The 20,485-nt window shown below is 56.2% G+C and overlaps 1 protein-coding gene across 6 annotated transcripts in view; it reads right to left on the bottom strand.

Annotated features, from left to right (window-relative positions):
• CARM1 (coactivator associated arginine methyltransferase 1) overlaps window positions 1-20,485 on the bottom strand; it is a 42,485-nt gene that overhangs the window by 6,584 nt on the left and 15,416 nt on the right. For 3 of the 6 annotated variants that reach the window (XM_049708141.1, XM_033401118.2, XM_033401114.2), the window contains exons 2-8: window positions 10,364-10,489; window positions 7,962-8,068; window positions 6,909-7,013; window positions 4,935-5,045; window positions 3,675-3,852; window positions 1,412-1,502; window positions 1,149-1,230 (exon numbers count right to left, since the gene is read on the bottom strand). In XM_049708141.1, coding sequence (XP_049564098.1) covers window positions 1,149-1,230; window positions 1,412-1,502; window positions 3,675-3,852; window positions 4,935-5,045; window positions 6,909-7,013; window positions 7,962-8,068; window positions 10,364-10,489 — 800 coding nt within the window. The other 3 variants (XM_049708143.1, XM_049708142.1, XM_049708144.1) reach the window with 3 other exon arrangements.

Below are 20,485 nucleotides of genomic sequence, written 5' to 3'. Positions count from 1 at the left end.
GCCACAACTACTGAGCCCGTGCGCTCTAGAGCCCGTGCTCTGCAACAAGAGAAGCCACCACAGTGAGAAGCCCGCGCACCGCAACGAAGAGTAGTCCCCGCTCGCTGCAACTAGAGAAAGCCCGCACACAGCAACAAAGACCCAATGCAGCCATAAATAAATAAATAAATAAACTAAAAAAAAAAAAAAAAAGACTGTAAGGCAAGAAGTACTACTAGAGATAAGAAAAGACACTTGTTATAGTGACAAAAGGATCAATCCAACAGGAAGATATAAAAATAATCCTAAACCTGAATGCACCTGATAACAGTAATGTCAAAAAAAATAAGGCAAAAACTATCAGAACTAAATGGAAAAATAAATCTACAATCAGTAGTAGATAGGAGAAGCAGACCAAAAAAAACAGTAGAGAGAGAGAAGACTTGACCAACATGATTAACCAATGTGACCGAACTGATATTAATATAACAATGTACACAACAAGTGATTGGTATACAGTTTTCTCAAGTACAGAGGGAACATAAACCAAGAGAGACCACATACTGGGCATAAAGCAGCTCTCAACAAATTTCAAAGGACCAAAATCATACAGTGTATATCCTCTGAACACAAACTAAGGCAGAACAATATGTTGATTATGCTATACTTTGAAAGGGAAAAAGGTTAAATATATGTGTATTTGTATACGCACATTTAGATATAAGACTTCTAGAAAAACACACAACAAAGACTGTTTGCCTATAGGAAAAAGAACTGTGGCTGGAGATGGACGTAGGGAGGCTTTCCACTTTTATACTTCTTTGATTTTTGAACCATGGGTCTATATACATCAGTTCAAAAATCTCAATAATTAAAATCAATCAAATAAAATCAGTTCACCAAGGATCAATTCATCTAATGACAGTAAACACGTTACTGCGTGCTTACTATGCGCTAAGCACTCTACATGCATTGCTACTTAACTCCCAACATCCCTGTGTGAGAGCTCCGTGCAGGGGCAGAAGCTCAGAGAGCAACGGTGGCCTGCCTAGTGCTGCACAGCTTGCATAAGGCCTTACAGGAAAGCCCATGCCCCTCTCCTGTCACCCCAGAGGAGGGCCATGCCCAGTGCTACTGTGGTAGTGAGTACCCTGGGTGCCCCCACTCACCACCACAGGCTGCCGGAAATACTCGTCCACCGCAGCACCTCGAAGAGCTGACAGGTCCACTCCGTGGAAGGATGGCTGGTACCTGCAGAAAGCCCCCAGCCCCCATGGCAAGGTCACCAGCAGCAGGACACAGTTGGGGCAGCTTGCCTTCTCTCCCAGCTGGCCCTCATCCAGCCCAAGTCTTTTAGGTCCTACTGAGGATAAGGAATAAGAGAAAGGTGGGGCCATCCCTGAGAAGGCAGGACACCCAGGGGCACACTCACCAGAAGTTGGCCTTGGTGAACTGCTCCATGTAGAGCTGTTCATCCGTGAAGGGTGCGAGGTGGACATCACCAATGGTGGGGAACATGTTTCCTGGGAGTGGGGGCAGGGAGGGGTGCTGGCATCAGGGTGGGACATTCAGCAGGACCTGGCAGAGCCTCCAAAGGGCCCCAGGACCCCAGCTCTGGGCCTTCCCAGCCTCTCACTCATCATTCACTCATTCATGCACTCAGGCAATGAAGAGATACTGAGTACCTACTCTGCCAGCGGCCACTGAATACTTGACGTACACCTCCTCACTAAACCTGTACAGCTAGCCAGGGAGGCAGAGGGGCCTGGCCTCAAGTCCCATTACAAGAGCTGGGAGACAGGAAAGCACCTGCCAGAGCCTCAGGGGTAAGTAAGCAGAGCCTGGGGTGTGGCCAGGCCTCCAGGGGCCCTGCTCCGTCAGCCAGACTGTGTCTCTTGGAAAGGCGTGCAGCAGGGAAGGCAAAGGAAAGTGCTGTGGACAGAGCAAGGGTGAGCCCCAGGCTATGGCATCACGGGCCCCAGCTGAATCCCCACCGCAGGACTGCCCAGGCTCTGGCAGGCAGGGTGGACCACTTGCATGGCCTGAAATGGGAGGGGGACTTAAGGAACAGACAGATGAGTCAGAGCCAGTGGCAAGGAGAGCCAGGGCTCAGGAGGCCCCGCCTACTTCTAGAATCTAGGGCCCCAAGTCACCTGGCCTCCAGATGTGGGCCTCCCTCCCTCCTCTTATTCCAGGGAAGAGTACTGAGGTGCCGGGAATCTGCCTTCTCAAGCCTTCCTTCAGCTGTAGCCACTGGGGTGGGGAAGGGAGGGGCTCACTGGCCCAGAGGCCACAAGCCAGGCCCCCTGCCCAGGAGGAGCCCATCAGCCCCCCGGAGCATCATGGAAAAGCGCCCCCAGCCCTGAAGGCACCTAAAACTGTGCAGCTGCGGGGAGGGTTCCCTTAATCCCCCAAAAGAGCTTCCTGAGATGGAATGAAGCCACACTCATGCAGGCTGAAGGGGAAGAGGTTAGCCCCAGGCCTCATCCCGGACAGGCTGCTTGACCAGTGGGATGAGTATGCAGCTGCCCACTGGAGCCTGACTCCTGTCTGTCCTTCCGTCCCATAAGGAGGAGCCCACATCCTGCTAGGGCTGCTGCTCCCCACCACCCCCGACTCCCACCCTCCCCCCAATTCCCCCCCACCCCACCCCCCGGCTAGCTTGGCCCATCAACAGGGCAGAGCATGAGAGCAGGTCTAGGATAAGCCTTGGGGCAGCCTGGCTTCCCACACACCTGGATCGCAGGACAGAGCTGTGGGGAATGGCAGCCACCTCCTACCTCCCACCTCTCGGAGTGGAGCCTGAGGCAGGTCCTTCCCCACAGACCAACTCCTCCCCTGCCCTCCATGGGGCCGCAAGTGCACGGACCTCCCGTGCTCTGCCCTGGCAGAGGTCGTCTTATACCACACGCACACACACACACAGCCCCTTTCCTGTACAGAAATGCTCAGAACGTGCCCAGAACTGAGCAGAGAAACGGACACATTGGCAGATGTTCAGGGCCACGCACAGACCAGACCATCAGTGACACAGATGAGCAGGTGTCAACAGTGACCCAATGACCCCAGAGCACAAACAGGCAGGTAGTGACACAGACAGGAGACCACAGCCATCAGCTGCCCCCCAACACACAACCCCCATCCCACTCTCTCTCTCTCTCTCTCTCTCTCACACACACACACACACACACACACACACACACACACAACCCCACCCCATGGTGATGAGTGCAGGAGTCTGTCAGGCTGAGGGCAGGGTCTACAACGCTAGGAATGAAGACGACAGGGCAGTTCCTCGGGGAAGGTGCCGGCCACAGAACATGTCCTGCTCCGACCACAGCCCAGCCAGACACTGTCCCCCATGGGCCATGAGATGCCAGAGGCAGCCCAGTGGCTCTCTGCGGGCCTGAGGGAAGCCCCTCCGTACCCTGACCGAGCAGACCGGGCAAGTGGACACGTGGCCTCGTTTGGGGCCCAGCCAGCTGAGGTCAGGTCTGGGTAGGGAGCGGGGGTGAAGGCCCAGATGCCCTCTGTACCCCAGGCCGCCAGCTCAGGCCAGTGGGGAGCTGAACCACACCCGTGCTGACTAAGCGGCAGCCAGGGGCTCTCTGAAGGGGCCCCCAGGTGCGCACCCCTGGCCTCGGGCCCAGGGAACGCCCACCCAGGCAGTGGCCCGCACCAGCAGGGACACTCACCCCCAGGCCTCAGGTACTTCTTGGCATGGAGGTAGCTCTCGAGCATGCGCTCGTTGAAGAGCATGTAGCCCATGGGCTCTGAGATGATGATGTCCACCTGCTCGGGGAGTGAGACCTCCTCCACCTTCCCGGGGATGACCACGATGCGGTCCGTGAGGTTGTTACTTTTCACCAAGACCTGAGGGCGGGCGAGCCACAGGGGTCACAGGGGTCCTCGCGGGGGAGGGCCTCCGTCCACACTCGGCCACCAGATTCCCCTCTGCCTCCCTGTCAGGTCGCCCCTCCTGCAGCTCCGCAGCCTCCTGATGTCACCTTGGGGACGAGGACAAGTAGGCCTTGCTACAACCGCCAAAGCTAAACCTGGACACACCTTCCGACCCAGCGATTCCAATGCTAGGAATCTGCCCTACAGACGTGACCTCACACGGAGAGGGGACACGTGTACAGGGGATTCGGTGCAGCGTTTGTGCTACAGACTGAGAAGCAGCCTCAGTGTCAGTTACAGCCTGTGTCTCAACACACAATGGTTCGTCCAGGCAGAGAGATGCTCTGCAGCCACTAGAAAGAGTGAGGAAGCTCTTTACATGATGACACAGACATATCCCAGATGTATCGTAAAGAGAGCAGAGCCAGGTGCAAGACGGTGGCGTGTACATTCGTGTGGGAGCTGGCGGGTGGAGAAGCCCATGGGGGCTCATGGAGCGGCTCTGGGGAGCTTCTGCATACGTCTCTCTCCCTCCAGTGGGGGGGATCTAGGTGGTTGGGAGCCAGAGGTCAGGGAGGGAAGCATCCTCACTGTTTACCTTTGTAGCTTTTAGGTTTTCAACTTTGTGAATGAGGGCTTCAGTGCCAAAAAAGCATCAACTGACAAAATGAAATCCTGTTGTCATCCACCTCTCAGGTGGGGCTCAGAGAGGTGGGCGGCTTGCCCCGGGCCGAGATCCCACCCTGGTCTGTGTGACTGCACAGTCCACCCCTGAAGCACCAGTCCATCAAGCTCCTGAAGGCCCCGAATCACCCCTGAACCCGGTGGGCCACCATCCGTCACGGAAGGGAGACTACCTCAGGCCCAGCAAGCCCCTCCCCCCGAAACCACTCAGTTTCGGGGACAAGAGACCAAAGTAGAGAATGATATTCCCAGGCTCCCCTGGACCCGGGGGTCAGGTCTCCTGGGGGCTCCCAGCAGGGCTGGCTTCCCCAGGCTGGAGCAGGCACAGAGCTGGGGCACGGAGACAGGCTGGGACCCCGAGGGCCACGGACCTCGGCGTGCTGGGCCATGGTGCTGGCTTCCACCGCGTAGATCTTCCTCGCTCCAGCCTGGGCGGCGAAGAACGACAGGATCCCAGAGCCGCAGCCGACGTCAAGAACAATCTGAGGGAGGAGGGGGCAGTGAGGACAAATTAGTGGTAAAGTGACGTGATCGTAAAGATGTGCGTGTCACGGGGCGCTCCCTCCCCGCAGACCCACCCACGGAGCACGCTCTCCGGCCTGCGGCCTGCTTCCCCTCTACACCAACAGCTGCCCACGAGGGTGCTTTCTGAGAGCCACAGGAGCCTGCAGTTTGGATCCGAAGGTGGTAGAGTGGGACTTCTGAGGACAGCTAGGATGTTAAGACCAGTACACACTCTCAGACCCGATTCAAGAAGGAATGGGCTGTCTATGCAGCACGTGGGAATGAGTGCTCACTGGGTAAGGACACCTCTGAGCCCCGCAGCAGAACCACTGAGACGCAGGGCTGACTGGCCAGGGCCACGCGGCCAGCAGGAGGAGGGCAGCCTCCCACCCCAGGCCCCACAGGGCAACCCCGCAACCTGGGAAGAGCCCCGGGGAAAGCTCCCACTCGGGTGCCCTCTCCAGGGCTGCTGGGCCCCAGAGCACAGGCTCTGGGAGGAGTCCCGGCTAGTGTGTGGTAGACTGTCCCACAGTCTGGATTCGTCTGACTGCTTCCGCACACAAGCGGAATCAGGATAAACATTTCTGGTGCGCACGCGCTAAAGGAGACCTGCTCTGGGCGCGGTGGTGGGGCACAGGGCGAGCGCCCAGCAGGGGGGCTGGTGCTGTCGGGTGGGAGGGCCTCGGGTGTCTCTCAGAGCTCTGGATGAACTAGGAAATGGATCTGCGTCCTGGGAGAGCTGGAAGAGGCCGTGCTGAAGGGACACGGGCTTCCCGGGCCCCAAACACTGCCCCAGTGCTGCCCACGCCAGCCGCCAGGGAATAGGGATGGCCGCTGTGTCGAGGATGACTCCTCCCCAGCCTGTGGGGCTCAGGCCCTGGGACCGGGAGGCTCAGTCACCTGAGGGGATTCTCAGCAATGCTGGGGGAGTGTATCACCAAGGCGCCGGATGACATAGATCCACGTGGATCATGTGGAGAGTCCCCTAGATATGTCGAGAAAACCACAAGCTTTCATGTGGTTAAAAGGGAAAAACAAACTCTAGGCCGTGAGAAGAGAACAGAATAAAATTTCATCTCCGAATATATATACTCTAGTCTCTTTTTAATCACGAGTATATAGTTGATCCTTGAACAATGCGGGAGTCGGGGACGACGCGAACCCCACCACCCAGTAGAAAATCTGAGTATAACCATACGGTTGGCCCGCCATATCTACGGGTCTGCAGCCGCAGATTCAACCAACTGTGGACCGTGTAGCACAGTTGCTCCTATCTATCGAAAACAGTCTGCATATAAGTGGACCAGTGCAGTTCAAACCCATGCTGTTCAAGGGTCAACTGCTCACTACTTGGTAACAGTAAAAAGATTTAAATATATTTTAAATATATTTAGGGAAGTGACTTCACCTAGGGAAGTGACTAGATTACACTACCTCTACGTAACTTAACAGTACATGCCACGACACAACATTAAGTGGGGGAAAAGTATTTTGCAGGAAGCGAATGTAGAATAGTCCTATTTTGTATATCTGTATTTTAAAAAGACTATAACCCTAAAATATATATGCTGGTATACGCATGGGGAAAATTTTGGAAGAAGAGAGCTTTACTGTTGGCAGTGGTCATTCTGGAGGGAAATGACAGAGGCCTTTCACGCCCATCTGATACACACTGGGCTTCTACAAAAAGTAGATTTTGCTTTTGCAATCTGAAAAAATTAAAGATAAAATCAATGAACAAAGGGGGGAAAAAAATAGAGGCTACTGAGCCAGTGAGGTGGGCACGGAGCCTGAGGGAGAGGGAGGAAGGCAGCAGGGTGGATGCAGCCAGCCCCGCTCACCTTGTCCTTGAAGTCCGTGTGGTTCTGCAGGATTGCGCGCTGGTAGGTGCCTGTCCGCACGTAGTCCTGCATCATGTTCTGCTGCTGGGACAGGTAGCCATAAAACTGGAACAGAGACATGCCAATGGCACAGGGCACGCAGCAGACAGACGGCCGAGGCCCTGGCCGACGCTGTGACAGAGGAGGGTCCACTTCGGGCAGAGATCTCCCTGGGGAGGCCACACCCCCTTTGCTGGCCTGGACTCCCCGGCTACCTGCTCCAGTAGAGGGAGCTGGAAGCTAGAGGCAGCCCCCAGGGAGGACACCACCACCATCACTGTGGCCAAAGGACATAGTTGGTTGATACCTGGTCCTGGAAGCCACCCAGGAGAACTCAGGATATGCCACACGCAGGGTTCTGGGATCAAGGGCCACCTGCCCCATCTTAGGGGCCCCAAAGAAGTGGAGGAGTGGATCAAACAGAACCCTAGAACTCAGAGCGCCAGGCAGGTGAGGTGCTGTGGGGTCTCTTTGTAAGACAACAGGCGATCGGGAGGCAGCGTGGCACCTGGGCAGGGGCACAGGCTTTGGCATCAGGCAGACCTGGCTTCCCATCTTGGCTCTGTTGCATAATAGCTGTGTGACTTGGAGCAAGTCACTTAACCTCTCTGAGCCTCAGTTTTCTCATCTGTAAAATGGGGACAACAATAGTACTTACCTCCTAGAGTTGTTGGGAGGGTTCAAGTACTTCCGTACGTGTCAAAGCGCTGGGGCCAGTGGCTGGCATGCCCTACGTGTTCAGGACATTGTAACTATGCTATCATTACTCAAAATGCCTGTGGACCTGAGCTTCACCTGCACTCAAATCTTTCCAGCAACCCTCGTAGGCAGGCACTGGCATCTCTGTTTCACAGATGAGGAAACTGAGGCCCAGCAAGCGGACGAAACCTGCCCAAGGTTACTCAGCGAGTAAGGGGCAGAGCCAGGACATGAACCCGGGTGGGCCTGCCCTGTGCCGCATGGCCTCTGGGGGCCACCGGGGGCAGCAGCCTGGCCCAGGCAGTATGTACCCACCTGGAAATACTGCACAGCAGAGGACTCCTCCGTGCGCTCACTGAACACCGACCGCTCCAGGGTGTGGCCCCGGCAGGTTTTCAGGATGTTATAGAAGGAACAGAAATCTGGAAGGGGGAAGCCGGCTCAGGGGTGGCGGGCTCTGCCTAGGCGTGCACCCCGACTTTTCTACCTTGAGCACGAGTGATCTGAAACCGCCTCCCCGACACACACATACACACAAATGTTGAAGTTGAAGGAAAAGAAGAAGGGCAGCCAAGCCTGCCCTTGGTGACTGGCACGGGAGAAGGCAGGTGTCAGGGGCGAGCGTGCTCCACGCGGCTGGCGCTGCTTCGCCAGAGGGCAGCTTGGCCAAAGCCTTCAAAGGATGACCCGGGCATCAAGTCTCTGGGACTCACCCCAGCAGACACCCGCGGGTCCACCCACAGCTCACGGCAGTGTCTGTGGGTAGCAAGTGGACACAGGGACACCACCCCAGTGTCCGGTCAGAGGGGACTGGATGGACCCCAGTGGACACTGAGAAGCACATGACAGAACCAGTCAGCAGGGGTCTGCAGGACCAGGTGTTACGTGGCAAATGAACTATGTTTATGAACACAGACCACTAAATTGCATCAAGAAAAAGAAGCAAACAAAATCATGAAGACAGATAGGATGGTGGGGGCCAGGGGCTGGAGGGGAGGGGGTAGGGGAGGGGAAGTTAGTGTTTAATGGGAACAGAGTTTCAGTTTAGAAAGATGAAAATGGGCGATGGAGATGCGTGGAGATGGTTGCACAACAACGTGAATGTGCTTTAATACCTCTGGAACCTGGACACTTGAAAATGGTTGATGGTAAATTTTACGTTAGGCGTATTTTAACACAATTAACTAAAAGACAGGACTTCCCTGGTGGCGCAGTAGTTAAGAATCCGCCTGCCAGTGCAGGGGACACAGGTTCGATCCCTGATCTGGGAAGATCCCACGTGTCGTGGAGCAACTAAGCCCATGCGCCACACCTACTGAGCCTGCGTGCCACAACTACTGAGTCCTCACGCCACAACTACTGAGCCCGCACACCTAGAGCCCGTGCTCTGCAACAAGAGAAGCCACCGCAATGAGAAGCCCGCGCACCTCAACGAAGAGCAGCCCCTGCACACCACAACTACAGAAAGCCCACGTGAAGCAATGAAGACCCAATGCAGCCAAAAATAAATTTAAAAAAAAAACACCTAAAAGACAATATCTTAAAAATATACAGTTTGGGAAGATAAAACAGTTCTGGAGCTGGATGGTGGGGATGGTTGCACAATGTGCACAATGAATATACTTAATACCACTTAATACCACTGAAATGTACACTCAAAAAGGGTTATTAACATGGTAGAATTGTTGCTATGTATACTTGACCATAATTTAAGAAACTGATAGGATTGAAAGGAAAAAAATCAGAATATAACTATCCATGAAGCAGAAAAAGACTAGGCGGATCTAAGACATCAACTCTTAATGACAACCCTGGTGGTGTTTCTGTAACTTATTTTTTTAAACATTGAATTGGGATTGATTTTGGATAAAAAAGGAAATGGAATGTGGAGCTCTGGCAGGAGGTGGTCAGCCACCTGGCTGCTTTCTCCCAGCCCGGCCTTCTCTCAGCTCTGAAGCCAGGCCACCTGAGGGCGGGTAGTCCTGAGGGTCTGGGCTGAGGGAGCCTCCTCTCTCCAACGGGGGCACTGAGACAAGTAAGAGGGCTCTGGGGAAGCTGGGGGCAGCCGTGGGCAGGCGGCCTCTCCATCCTGGGCTCTCCTGCCCCAGCCCCTGCGCCGACCACCAGGCCCACTGACTTCGGCTCTGCAGGGACCAAGCCCGGTTGCTGGACCCTTTGAGGGGTCTCCAGCCCAGGGCGGCTCACCACCTCCACTGCTGACCCCCACCCAGAGCCACCAGCAGCACTCGCCTGGGGCTCCGCAAGCCCTGCTCATGTGTCCCCCAGATGGGTCTGCTTAGAACCCTCCAGAGTCTCCTCTGCACTCGGAACAAAGCCTCTGCCAACCTCAGGACCTTGTCTCACCCCATCCACTGCTGCGGGAGGGCTGGGCCCCTGACCCCCATGTGACCGGCTCCTCCAAGAGGCCTGGGGTGTGGGCAGGTCAGGACAGGCCTCTCAGAGGAGGGGACATATAAGCAGAGCCCAGAAGGACCCAAAGGAGCCAGCTAGGCCTGGGGCAGAGTCCAGGCAGCGAGCACGTACTCTTACCGTGGACATATTTCTACTTGGGAATATTTCTGATGTTGGTGGGGCATTCGCTGGGTCAGATGAATGGGCTTTACCCGGGCTCCAGGCCCCCCGCCCACCACGGCTGAGAGCCTAAGCCCCCTGGCTCTGGGCGCTCCGTGTGCTGCTGGGACAGAAGGGAGACGTACCGCTGGGCGTGGCGAACTGGATGAGGACGCTGTTGCAGCCCAGGGTGATGATGAAGGACTGCTTGCCCACACGGCTGCACTCCGTCTCCCGGGACACCGAGCACTTGAACACACAGACGTCTTCATCTGCGAGAGGAGGGAGGCGGGCGTGAGCCGCCAGGTCCTGGGGCCACCTTCCCCCCCCCTCACGGCACCCCAGATTCTTCCAGGGTGCCACAACACCCGCCCCACAAGCGCTGCCATGTGCCCTGCCTGCCCAGCCTACGCTGAGGACGAGGCGCTGGCTGGTCAGCATCCCCAGCGGGGACACAGGATGCAGTCTGTCCAGCAGGAGAGGACAGGTGTCCACAGGGCAACCGGGGCTGAGGGGAGGGGACGGGGAGTTGCAAGGCACTGGGGGGCCCAGGGGGCACGTTCCCTCACGGAGCACCTGCTGGTGCCAGCCCCATGTCACTCCTGGGCACTGAGGTGGGAAGACACAGGGGAGAGAAGGCCAAGCCTGGCAGGGTCAGAGGGTCACGGGAACCCAGCGGGCAGCCCAGGCCCAGCTGAGGGAGTCAGGCCTTCAGCCACCAGCCCCTCCGTGTCACATGGGGGCGTCGTTGGCCTTCAGAGCTGAGCAGGGGTGGGCGGGGGTCAAGAAAGAAATGCCAGTGGCACCTCTGCTTCCTCCCGCTGAGCCCCTTCCTTCTTGCATGTACTGTGAGTGTGGCCACAGGACCCAGACGGCCTGTGTTCACGCCCCACCTACTCCACTTAGTGTGTCACCAGGGCAGGTCTGAGTCCTCAGTTTTCTCATCTGTCAAGCGGGACTAACGGTGGGGCAGGGGTCAGGCCCAACACACGCATACAGGAAGCACTGCATCCCCGCACCCGCCACTACTACTGTTACTAGTCATTCACTCAACAAGCATGGGGCACTCCACCTCAGCCGAACCGTGAGACACGGCATCACCAGGAGACAAACCGACCCGAAGCTGTAGCCCTGACGTGGGGCAGTGGGACAGACACCCTGGTCCCATCACGAGGGGACAACAGACAGTGCCAGATCACAGGGCAGTCTGCAAGACAACCTCCCTGGTTGCCTCAAAACGGCCAAAGTCAGGAAAGGCAAAAATTGCTGGGAAGTATTCCAGAGTGAAGGAGGCTAAAGAGACGTGACCATCAGATGCCAGGTGTGGTCCTGGACTGCAGCCTAATGAACGCTGTTCAACAGCTACAAAGGCCAAGTGGGGAAATGTGTGGACTGCAGGAGCCATAACTTCAAATGATCTGGATGTGACAGGAGCATTATTCTGCAGAAGAATGTTCGTATTATTGAAAGATACATATGGAAGGAAAGTGAATTGTTGTGATGTCTGCAACTTGCTTTCAAGTGGTTCACCAAATCAACAACAACGACAAAATATATTTATAGAGAGAAGCATGAGTACAAATGTGCGAAGTGTTCCCAATCACCCTCACAACAGCCAAAACAATCTTGAAAAACAAAACCAAAGCTGGAAGACTCACATTCCCCGATTTCAAAACGCACTACGAAGGTATGGTAATCAAAACAGAATAGTATTGGCAAATGGAGAGACACATACATCAATAGAATTAGAGTCCAGAATAAACCCTATGTTTATAGTCAATTGATTTCTTTGTTTGTTTGTTTTTTATTTTTTGGCCATGCCTCATGTGGGCCATGGCTCACGGGCCCAGCCGCTACACGGCATGTGGGATCTTCGTTCCCCGACCAGGGATCGAACCCATGCCCCCTGCCTTGGAAGCACAGATTCTTAAACACTGGACCACCAGGGAAGTCCCGTATAGCCCACTGATTTTTAACAAGTGTCCTGAGAACATTCAAGGGGCAGAAAATAGTCTCTTCAACAAATGGTGCTGGGACAGCTGGGTCTCCCTGTACAAGAGAATGAAGCTGGACTCCTACCCTCACACCATATATAAAACCTGACTCAAATTAATCAATGACCTAAACGTAAGAGTGAAAACTATAAAACTCCTAGGAGAAAACAGAGGGGTAAATCTCTGAGACCTTGGGTTTGGCAATGGATTCCTAGATATGACACCAAAAGCAAGAGTATCAAAAGAAAAACTATGTAAACTGGACTTCATCAAAATTATAAACTTTTTGGGGAATTCCCTGGCGGTCCAGTGGTTAGGACTCGGTGCTTTCACTGCCAAGGGCCCAGGTTCGCTCCCTGGTTGGGGAACTAAGATACTGAGAGCCATGCAGCACGGCCAAAAAAAAAAAAAAAAATTTTAAATAAACTTTTTGCATCAAAGGACAGTATCAAAAAAGCGAAACGGGGGCTTCCCTGGTGGCGCAGTGGTTGAGAGTCCCCGTCTGCCGATGCAGGGGACACGGGTTCGTGTCCCGGTCCGGGAGGATCCCACATGCCGCGGAGCAGCTGGGCCCGTGAGCCATGGCCGCTGAGCCTGCGCGTCCGGAGCCTGTGTTCCGCAACGGGAGAGGCCACAACGGTGAGAGGCCCACATACCACACACACACAAAAAAAAGCGAAACGACAACCTACAGAATGGAAGAAGATATTTACAAATCATATACCTGATAAGGATCTATTGTCCAGAATATATAAAGAACTCTTAACAACAAAAATATAACCCAATTCAAAAACGGGCAAAGGACTTGAAGAGATGTTTCTCCAAAGGTATACAAATGACCAGCATGTGAAAAGGTGCACATCATCAGGGACCTGCAACTCAAAACCACAATTAGATACCACTGCACACCCAGCAGGACGGCTGTAATTTTAAACAAAAAAGGGGGAAATAACACGTGTTGGCAAGAAATTGAATCCCTCAGACCCTGCTGGTGGGAACTTAAAATGGTACAGCCGCACAGAATTACCATTTGACTCAGCGATCCCACTCGTTAGGTATATACCCCAAAGAATTGAAAGCTGGTATTCAAATGAATACTTGATGCAAATATTCAAAGTGTTACTATTCAAAACAGCCAAAAAGTAGAAACAACTCAGATGTCCATCAACTGATGACTGGATGAACAAAATGTGGTCCATCCATACAATGGGATATCACTCAGCCATAAAAAGAAATAAGGTCCCAACCCACGGAGGAGCCTCAGAAACATTGTGCTGAGTGACGGAAGCCAGACAGAAAAGCTCACAGGTATATGATCCCATATATATGGAACATCCAGAACCAGTAAGTTCATAGAGACCGAAAGTAAAATTCGTGGTTGCCAGGGGCTGAGGGTGGGAGAATGGGGAATGACTGCTTAATGGAAACAAGGTTTTTCTCTTTGGATGATGAAAATATTTTGGAAATAGAGGTGATGGTTACCTGATACTGTGAGTGCACTAAATGCAACTCAATTGTTTTATGCTATGTGAATTTTATCTCAATAGAACAAGAAAAATGTTCCCAATGGGTGAATCTGGATGTGAAGGGCCTACGGGTGTCCGCTGAGCCCCTTGCTCTCCCCTTGTTTAGTGTGAGCCCTAAGCCTGGGCCACAGCCTGGAGGAGGCTCCTGGGGCCACAGCCTGGGTTTCTGCCAGATGACCTCCCACCTCTGGAGCCAGGTGCCACCTCCTGGAGGGAGGGGGGAGCAGGGCACAGGCAGCCTCCTGACAGCGGGCAGGAGGGAAGAACGGATTGGGAGGCCAGCCCCAGGCTCACAGCCATGCCGCACCCACAGGGGACCCAAGACGAGGTGCTCCCAAGTCCAGCTATAAATGGGTCTCAGGAAGGGACCCGAAACCTTGACGTGGTACCCATGCCCACTCCTGGGGCAGAAAATAAAGCCGATCTGTCAGCTACTCCTGTGTGGCAGCGAGCAGACCAGGGAGGGCCTGTTTACAAAGCAGCCTGGCAACCCGACCAGCTGCCCTAGGCAGCCCCTGCAACCTGGCGCCAGGCAGGCGACCACAGGGACCTGTGGCTAAGGGAAGCTTGGCCGCATCCAGAGGCTCGGGCCAGGGAAGCCAGGGCTAAGGGCAACCTGAACTGTCCCATCACAGGTGGGACCACCAAAGCCCATGGTGCCAGCATTTTGTATAAGTCACAGCTATACACCCACAGGCCTGTCCCTGGCACACAGGGGATGCCAGGTAAATATATGACAAACCAAAAAATAATTTTAAAAAGCCGGACCAGGCGCCTACCTCTTTTAAAGTCTCAGGAGAAGTCCAAGCTCTCGGACTGGCAGTCAAGGACCTCCCCTCCCCAGCCCCTTCCCATGGCCACGCTCAGCGCCCCAGTCCCCAGTGGGCAGGGCTCTGCACCTTTGGTCGATCGCTGTTCCCCTCCCCGCCCCCTCACTGAGAGGGGGCCCCCAGGACAGTGGGCAGAAGTGGTGGCGCTGGGCCTATCCCAGCCAGGTGGTGAAGCCTGCCTCCTGGGCCCCGGGGGAGGGGTTCCTGGGAGAGGGCTTCTCCCCCCAGGAAAGGGGCCCGGAGCCCACAGGGCCCAGACCCAGCAGTGGGCATGTGGTGCAAGAGGCAGAACTGGTCTCTGTGCCCTGCCTCCAGAAACGAAGCCAGAAAGCGCCACCCTGGTCACACCAGCCGGCACATTCGGGGGCTGTTGCATGTACGCGGCCCCGGAGAGGTGGGGACAGGAAGTGGGAGAGGGGCTGGCAGACTGCCGCGTCGCTCTAACTGGGGGTGACCACAAAGGGGGCTGCAGACCAGGAGGCTGTGCTGGGTTCCCCCCGCAGCCAGGTCGGGCAGAGCCGGTGTCCCTCTTCCCTGAAGTGATAGGACGGGAGGGCTGAGCGGTGAACAGGCTCCGCAGAGGCTCACCCAAGACGGGCTCTGAACGGGAAACGAACTCGGCCCAAGGAGTATTAGTCATGCCGCAGCCATCACAAACGTGTCCACCCTGCTCCTGGACCCGGCCTGCCACCCCGGGCTGGCCTCCCAGCCACCACACTGCAGTCTGTCCCGCCCAGGCTCTGGGGCCAGGGGACGAGGGGCCAGAATAGCCAGGGACAAATCCACAGGCAATGCAGCGCTCAGGGTGCAGCGGGGGGAGCTGGGAAAACCACCCCACCTGTCTTGCTCCCTGGGGAGCAAGGCCCCTGAATATCCAAGTCACAAACACTGAGCTTCCACAGGCGGCGTGGCCCAGCACCCACCCACTCACACCCTGCTGAGACCACGATGGGGCTGGGAGGCCAGACTGTGAGTAATAACTTCCCAGGTGCCAGGCTCTGTTCCTGCGCTATCCACGGACCCCTCACAGCACCCCTGTATCTACTGCTACCACCCCCACTGGCTCCGATGAGAAAAGGGGGCTCAGACAGGTTAGGTATCTCGCTCAAGGTCACAGGGCGAGGGGCTGAGCCGACTGGCTCCAGGTCTGTGCTCCTAGCCAGTGTGTGCACCACCCCTCTGGGCTTCTTTCTGTAAAGGACCAGAAAATAGATACTTTCAGCTTTTCAGGTCATTTAATCTCTGCTACTGTGACTCAACTCCACTGCAGAAAATATGTAAAGGAACATGGCTATGTGCCAATAAAACTTTATTACAAACCCGGCAGTGGCGTGAGAGGAGACACCCTCCCCATCCCAGAGCGGGTGAGGAGAGCCAGGCGGCCAGAGTGACGAGGATCCCCAGGTGCTGGGCGCTGAGGCCAGGGGCACAGGGGCACTGTGGGAGGCTAGAGATGGCACCTGACCAGCCAGGGAAAGAGATTGGGAACAAATGCTCCAGCGAGAGGAAACAGCATGTGGGAAAGCAGAGAGGAAGGGGGGTGGTAATACGGTGATCTATAATACATATGTTATTTGGTCCTTGTTCCTGGCACAGAGCTCCTAAAACTCTTGGAGTTTCCCAAGTGATAAGAACAATAAAGGTGTCTTTTATGATTCATGTGAAGCCCCCTTCAACCACCCCAGGATATAGAACTTAGAAAGGCATATGGGGACCAACCAAGTAATTAGAGGGTTGGAACTTTCAGTGCCCCCCCTCCTCAGCCTCCAAAAAACCCCAAAAGGACAGGGTTCAGGAGAGCTTCCAGGTTGGTGAGCACGTGGAGGTGCTGGGAGGTTGGCGCCCCCGAAAAGGGCACGGAAGCCCTGCACTGCTTCCCACACGCCTCGCCCTGTTCAGCTCTTCCATCTGGCTGTTCCTGAGTTGCATCTTTCTGTATTAACCAGTCATCTAGTAAGTAAACTGTTTTCCTGAGCTCTGCGGGAGCAAATTAATCGAACCTGAGGAAGAGGTCCTAGGAACCTCTGATTTATAGCAGGTTGATGGGAAGCACAGATGACCCAAGCCGAACTTGCGACTGGCGTCTGAAGTGGGGTGTGTACAGTCTTGTAGGACTGAGCCCTCAACCTGTGGGATCCGACACTACCTCCAGGTAGACAGTTTCAGAATTGAGTTGAATTGTCAGACAGCCGGCTGGTGTTGGAGAATTGCTGGGTGTGTGGGGACACCTGCCCAACACCTGGGGATCAGAAGTGTTCAGTGTGAGTGCTGAGAGCAGGGGACACACACAGGCGCAGTGTTTTTCCTTGCAGGGGCCCAGCAGGGAGAATGGGGGCGACTGGGACTTCCTGGCTGCAGCCCAGAGAGGTTGCAGAGGCTCCCAGGCAAGACGGGCAATTTGTAGGAAGGCGGTGGCGGAGGTGAGAGAGGCCCCGGTGGACCTGGGGCTCAGAAGTCTGGCTCCCCCAGAGCCACGGGCAGTATCGAGAGGGACCCCGTGCCGAGAGAGGGCCAGGGCTGGAGGGCAGCTGCCGTCCCGGCAGGAGACGACAGAGGCTGGGAAGCAGGCGGCTCTCGGGGACAGGCTGCCTGCCCCCACCCAGCACAGCGCCACCCGATGTCCCTCCCAGTCGGTTCCCTGGACAGCACCGTGGGACCCAGGGCAGCAGAATCTGGCAGACACTGAGGCACAGGGGCTCCCCGGTCCCAGGCCTGAAGGCAACACCCTGCTCCCCACCCTCACTCCTGGGCCCAAAGCGGGGCCTGGCACCCAGGAGGGCCTCAAAAGAGCTGGCGGCCTCAGGGAGGGGTAGGCATCCTCTCTCGGGGACACTGACCAGAAGACCCCGGGGGACGTGCTAAGCCTCCAGGCATGTCCCAGTCACAGCATCTAACACGGCTGATTTGCTGTGTTCTCCTCCCTGCTTGTACCCCTCAGTGGTTCCCCGGAGCCCTCTGGAACAAGTCCAAACTCCTTATGGGGCTCGTGAGCCCCTGCTAACACGGACGACCTCAACAGAGCCCCTCCACCGCCCTGTCAAGCCACGCTGACCTCACCACCCTCCAGACCATGGGCAGAAGGCCTTCTCTCCAGCCTCCGTGGCTCCGCAGACCCTCCCTGGCACCCTGCCTCTCTTCCCCTGCATCCCTGTCACCTCCTCCAGGTGGAGGAAGACCAGGAAGGTTCTCCAGCACTTCCTGGACGAGCCCTGATCGCAGGCTGACTCCTTATTGAATCCAGGGCTCCGCACGTGGCTGGCCCAGTGCCCAGCCCAGCACCTGGGGATGCTGACCTGCACGGCCCCCACCCCGGGGCCTGGGGTCAGGGAGACTGGGCCCCTTCCCTACATGCAGGAGGCAGCCAGAATGGGGGTCCACTTGCCCAGGCCGAGGGCGTGTGTGGCCTGGGGAAGGTCACTTAACTACTGGAAGACGCTGGGCACTGGGCAGCCCCACGGTAACCTCTGCCCTCTCTCCCCTTCCCCTTTGCTCTGGAACAAGCAGGGGGTCCTTGAGCCCTTCAGGCTGGACAAACCTGTGTCAGAGGGACCCAGTGGAATGGAGATAAATGCCTGGAGTCAAGCTCTCTCCTCCCGTAGAACCTTCCATCCTCGTGTGAGATGAGAGCATCTCTTTGCCTCTTGGACAACAGAGAGGTGGAGGGCAAGATGGGAGAGCAGCCACCAGCTCAGGGGGAAAAGAAAAGCAACCAACCCAAAAAAGGGCCACATTTCAAGTCCTTGCCTTTCTAGCAGAAAAACTATTACAGCCACAAGCAAGGCATAATTAAAGCTATTTACCTTGGCAGACTTGGGGGTGGGGGGACGCCTGTCCATATGTGAGGTCTTTTATTAAATCACCTCCTACTGCCAAGTAAAACACAGGCTGTTCACCTTCCAGAGGAAAATATTCCACAGGAGACAGGAGGGTTGGGTGAAGAGGAGGACGAGGCGTGGAGAAATCAGGGTGCTCTCCTCGGCCCACCCTCTGCTCGGGGCCATCGGCTCACTGGGTGGCTCGGCCTGCAGCCTGCTCGGTGCCAAGCACGGGCACGAGGGCACCGCAGTGAACAGGCCTGCCAGGCCCTGCCTTCCCACACTCCCGGGCACCACAGGAAGGCAGGCGACACCAGTGGGAAGGCCAGGTAAGAGGGGCTGGAGGGACTCGGGGGTCTGATAGGCACGATGCCCTGTGCAATACAGATTGCAGGCTGCCTAGGCGGCGACATCCAAGCCGAGCCAGGCCCCGGGGGGATGCAGGGCTCGCCTTCCTCAAAGGGCCTCCCATCTTCCAGAGGCACCAGGCCCCACTGCCCCGCTTCCGCAGCAGGGAAGGCCAGGAGGGCAGTGGTCAAAATGAATGGGCATCCAGGGAGACCTGGGCTCAGGGCCAACCGTGCCGCCCTCCAGATGTGACTGCGGGCCTCAGTCTCCTCATCTGTCCAAAGGTGATCGTGGCACAGCCTGCAGGGTGAGAGGACACAGCCCACTTGGAGGGCCCCACCACCTGCCTTCACCCCGAACCTCAGGAGCCCCATCTGTGCAATGGGGATAAAGTGAGGATAAAACCCTCCCTGCCGTGAGGATTCCATGAGATAAGGGAGGTATTAGTCAGTGTCCTATGCACTGCATAATCAGGAGCAGCCATGGTTACGGTCTCGGAAGAGAATCCCACTCCGGGGAATCCTAGCCCGGCTTGGCCTCCCTCTCTGGCTGTAACCTAAGCCGGCTGCTCCAGTGCTGTCCTCGCAGACGCTCCGAGCAGCTGCTGCCGCACTGCCCAGCCCTGGGGTATTTGAGAACCATGAGGTCACCCTGGGCTCCTCTGGCCTGGCCCTGTCCCGGGGTGAATCCCAACCCCTCCCCCAAGCACCCCGGCGCACTGGGCCAGCCCCCATCTGGGCATCTCTGTCAAAGACTTCTGACCCAGAAGTCCCCTTGCGGGGCCTTATCCTACAGTTCTACTTCTGAATGTCTGCAAGGATACACCTAGATACAGCACTGTCCAAAGCAGCAGAAAACCTGAAGAGCCACTGCATGAGTGAAAGAAGGTACAGACGATGGAAAGGCATAGATTTCTGTCTGTAGACGCTGACATGTTAAGATGACCAAGCCGCACTGTTAGGGGCAGATGGTGTAAAATACACACACACCACAGGTGCAAAAATGAGCGGGGGGCCGGGGAGGGGGAGGCGCCAGGCGTGCTGCCTGCCTGGGGCTTGTCTAGAAAGAAACACCACGAAATGACTGCATGGTTTAAACCTGCAGAACCTTGAGCCCAGTGGGTTCCTGGGGAGATGTGTGCACGCAAGCCCGAGTGTGCCTGAAACACCGCGCAGCAAGGGCGCACCAGAAGACGAGCGGCGGCGCGGGGGTCAGGCCAGGATCAGGCAGGACGAAGAGACGGGCTTTTCATGTTACACCCTCCGGAGCAGTTTGAATTTCTACCACGTTCCTGAAGGATAAGCAGACAAAAGGCAATCGTGACAGCGGGGGAGGCCTGGTGCCCACTCAAGTCGCCTGGGCCCTCTCCGAAGTGAGCTGGTCAGATCCTGCTGGTGTGGGGGGAGGGTAGTGGGAATGGCTCTGATCCCTCCTCTGCAGCCTCAGGTCCTGTGACCCAAGTGACCTCTAGGGCTGGAGGATGGAGGACACTGGCTTCTCAGCCGGTGACTGTCTTGCCTAGCACAGGCCTGCACCCAACCCTTCCCCCCTTACTGGGTGTGATGGAGGAGAAGCAGTGGGCGGGGCCAGGCTGGGGTGCCCGGGGCCACTAGAGACTTGGGTTTCCTGAAGCCTCCCTGCCAGGGAGGCCACGGCACGTGCAGATCCCAGAACTCCAGCTTTGGAGTCCGTTAGACCCAGCTTTGAATCTGGGCTCTGCCACCTGGGGCTCCACCCCCCCCCCCCCACCTTTCA

The sequence above is a fragment of the Orcinus orca genome, chromosome 3, assembly GCF_937001465.1.
Source record: "Orcinus orca chromosome 3, mOrcOrc1.1, whole genome shotgun sequence".
Classification (NCBI taxonomy): domain Eukaryota; kingdom Metazoa; phylum Chordata; class Mammalia; order Artiodactyla; family Delphinidae; genus Orcinus; species Orcinus orca.
Note: the sequence above shows the minus strand (reverse complement) of the source record. Positions and strands in the feature narration are given on the sequence as shown.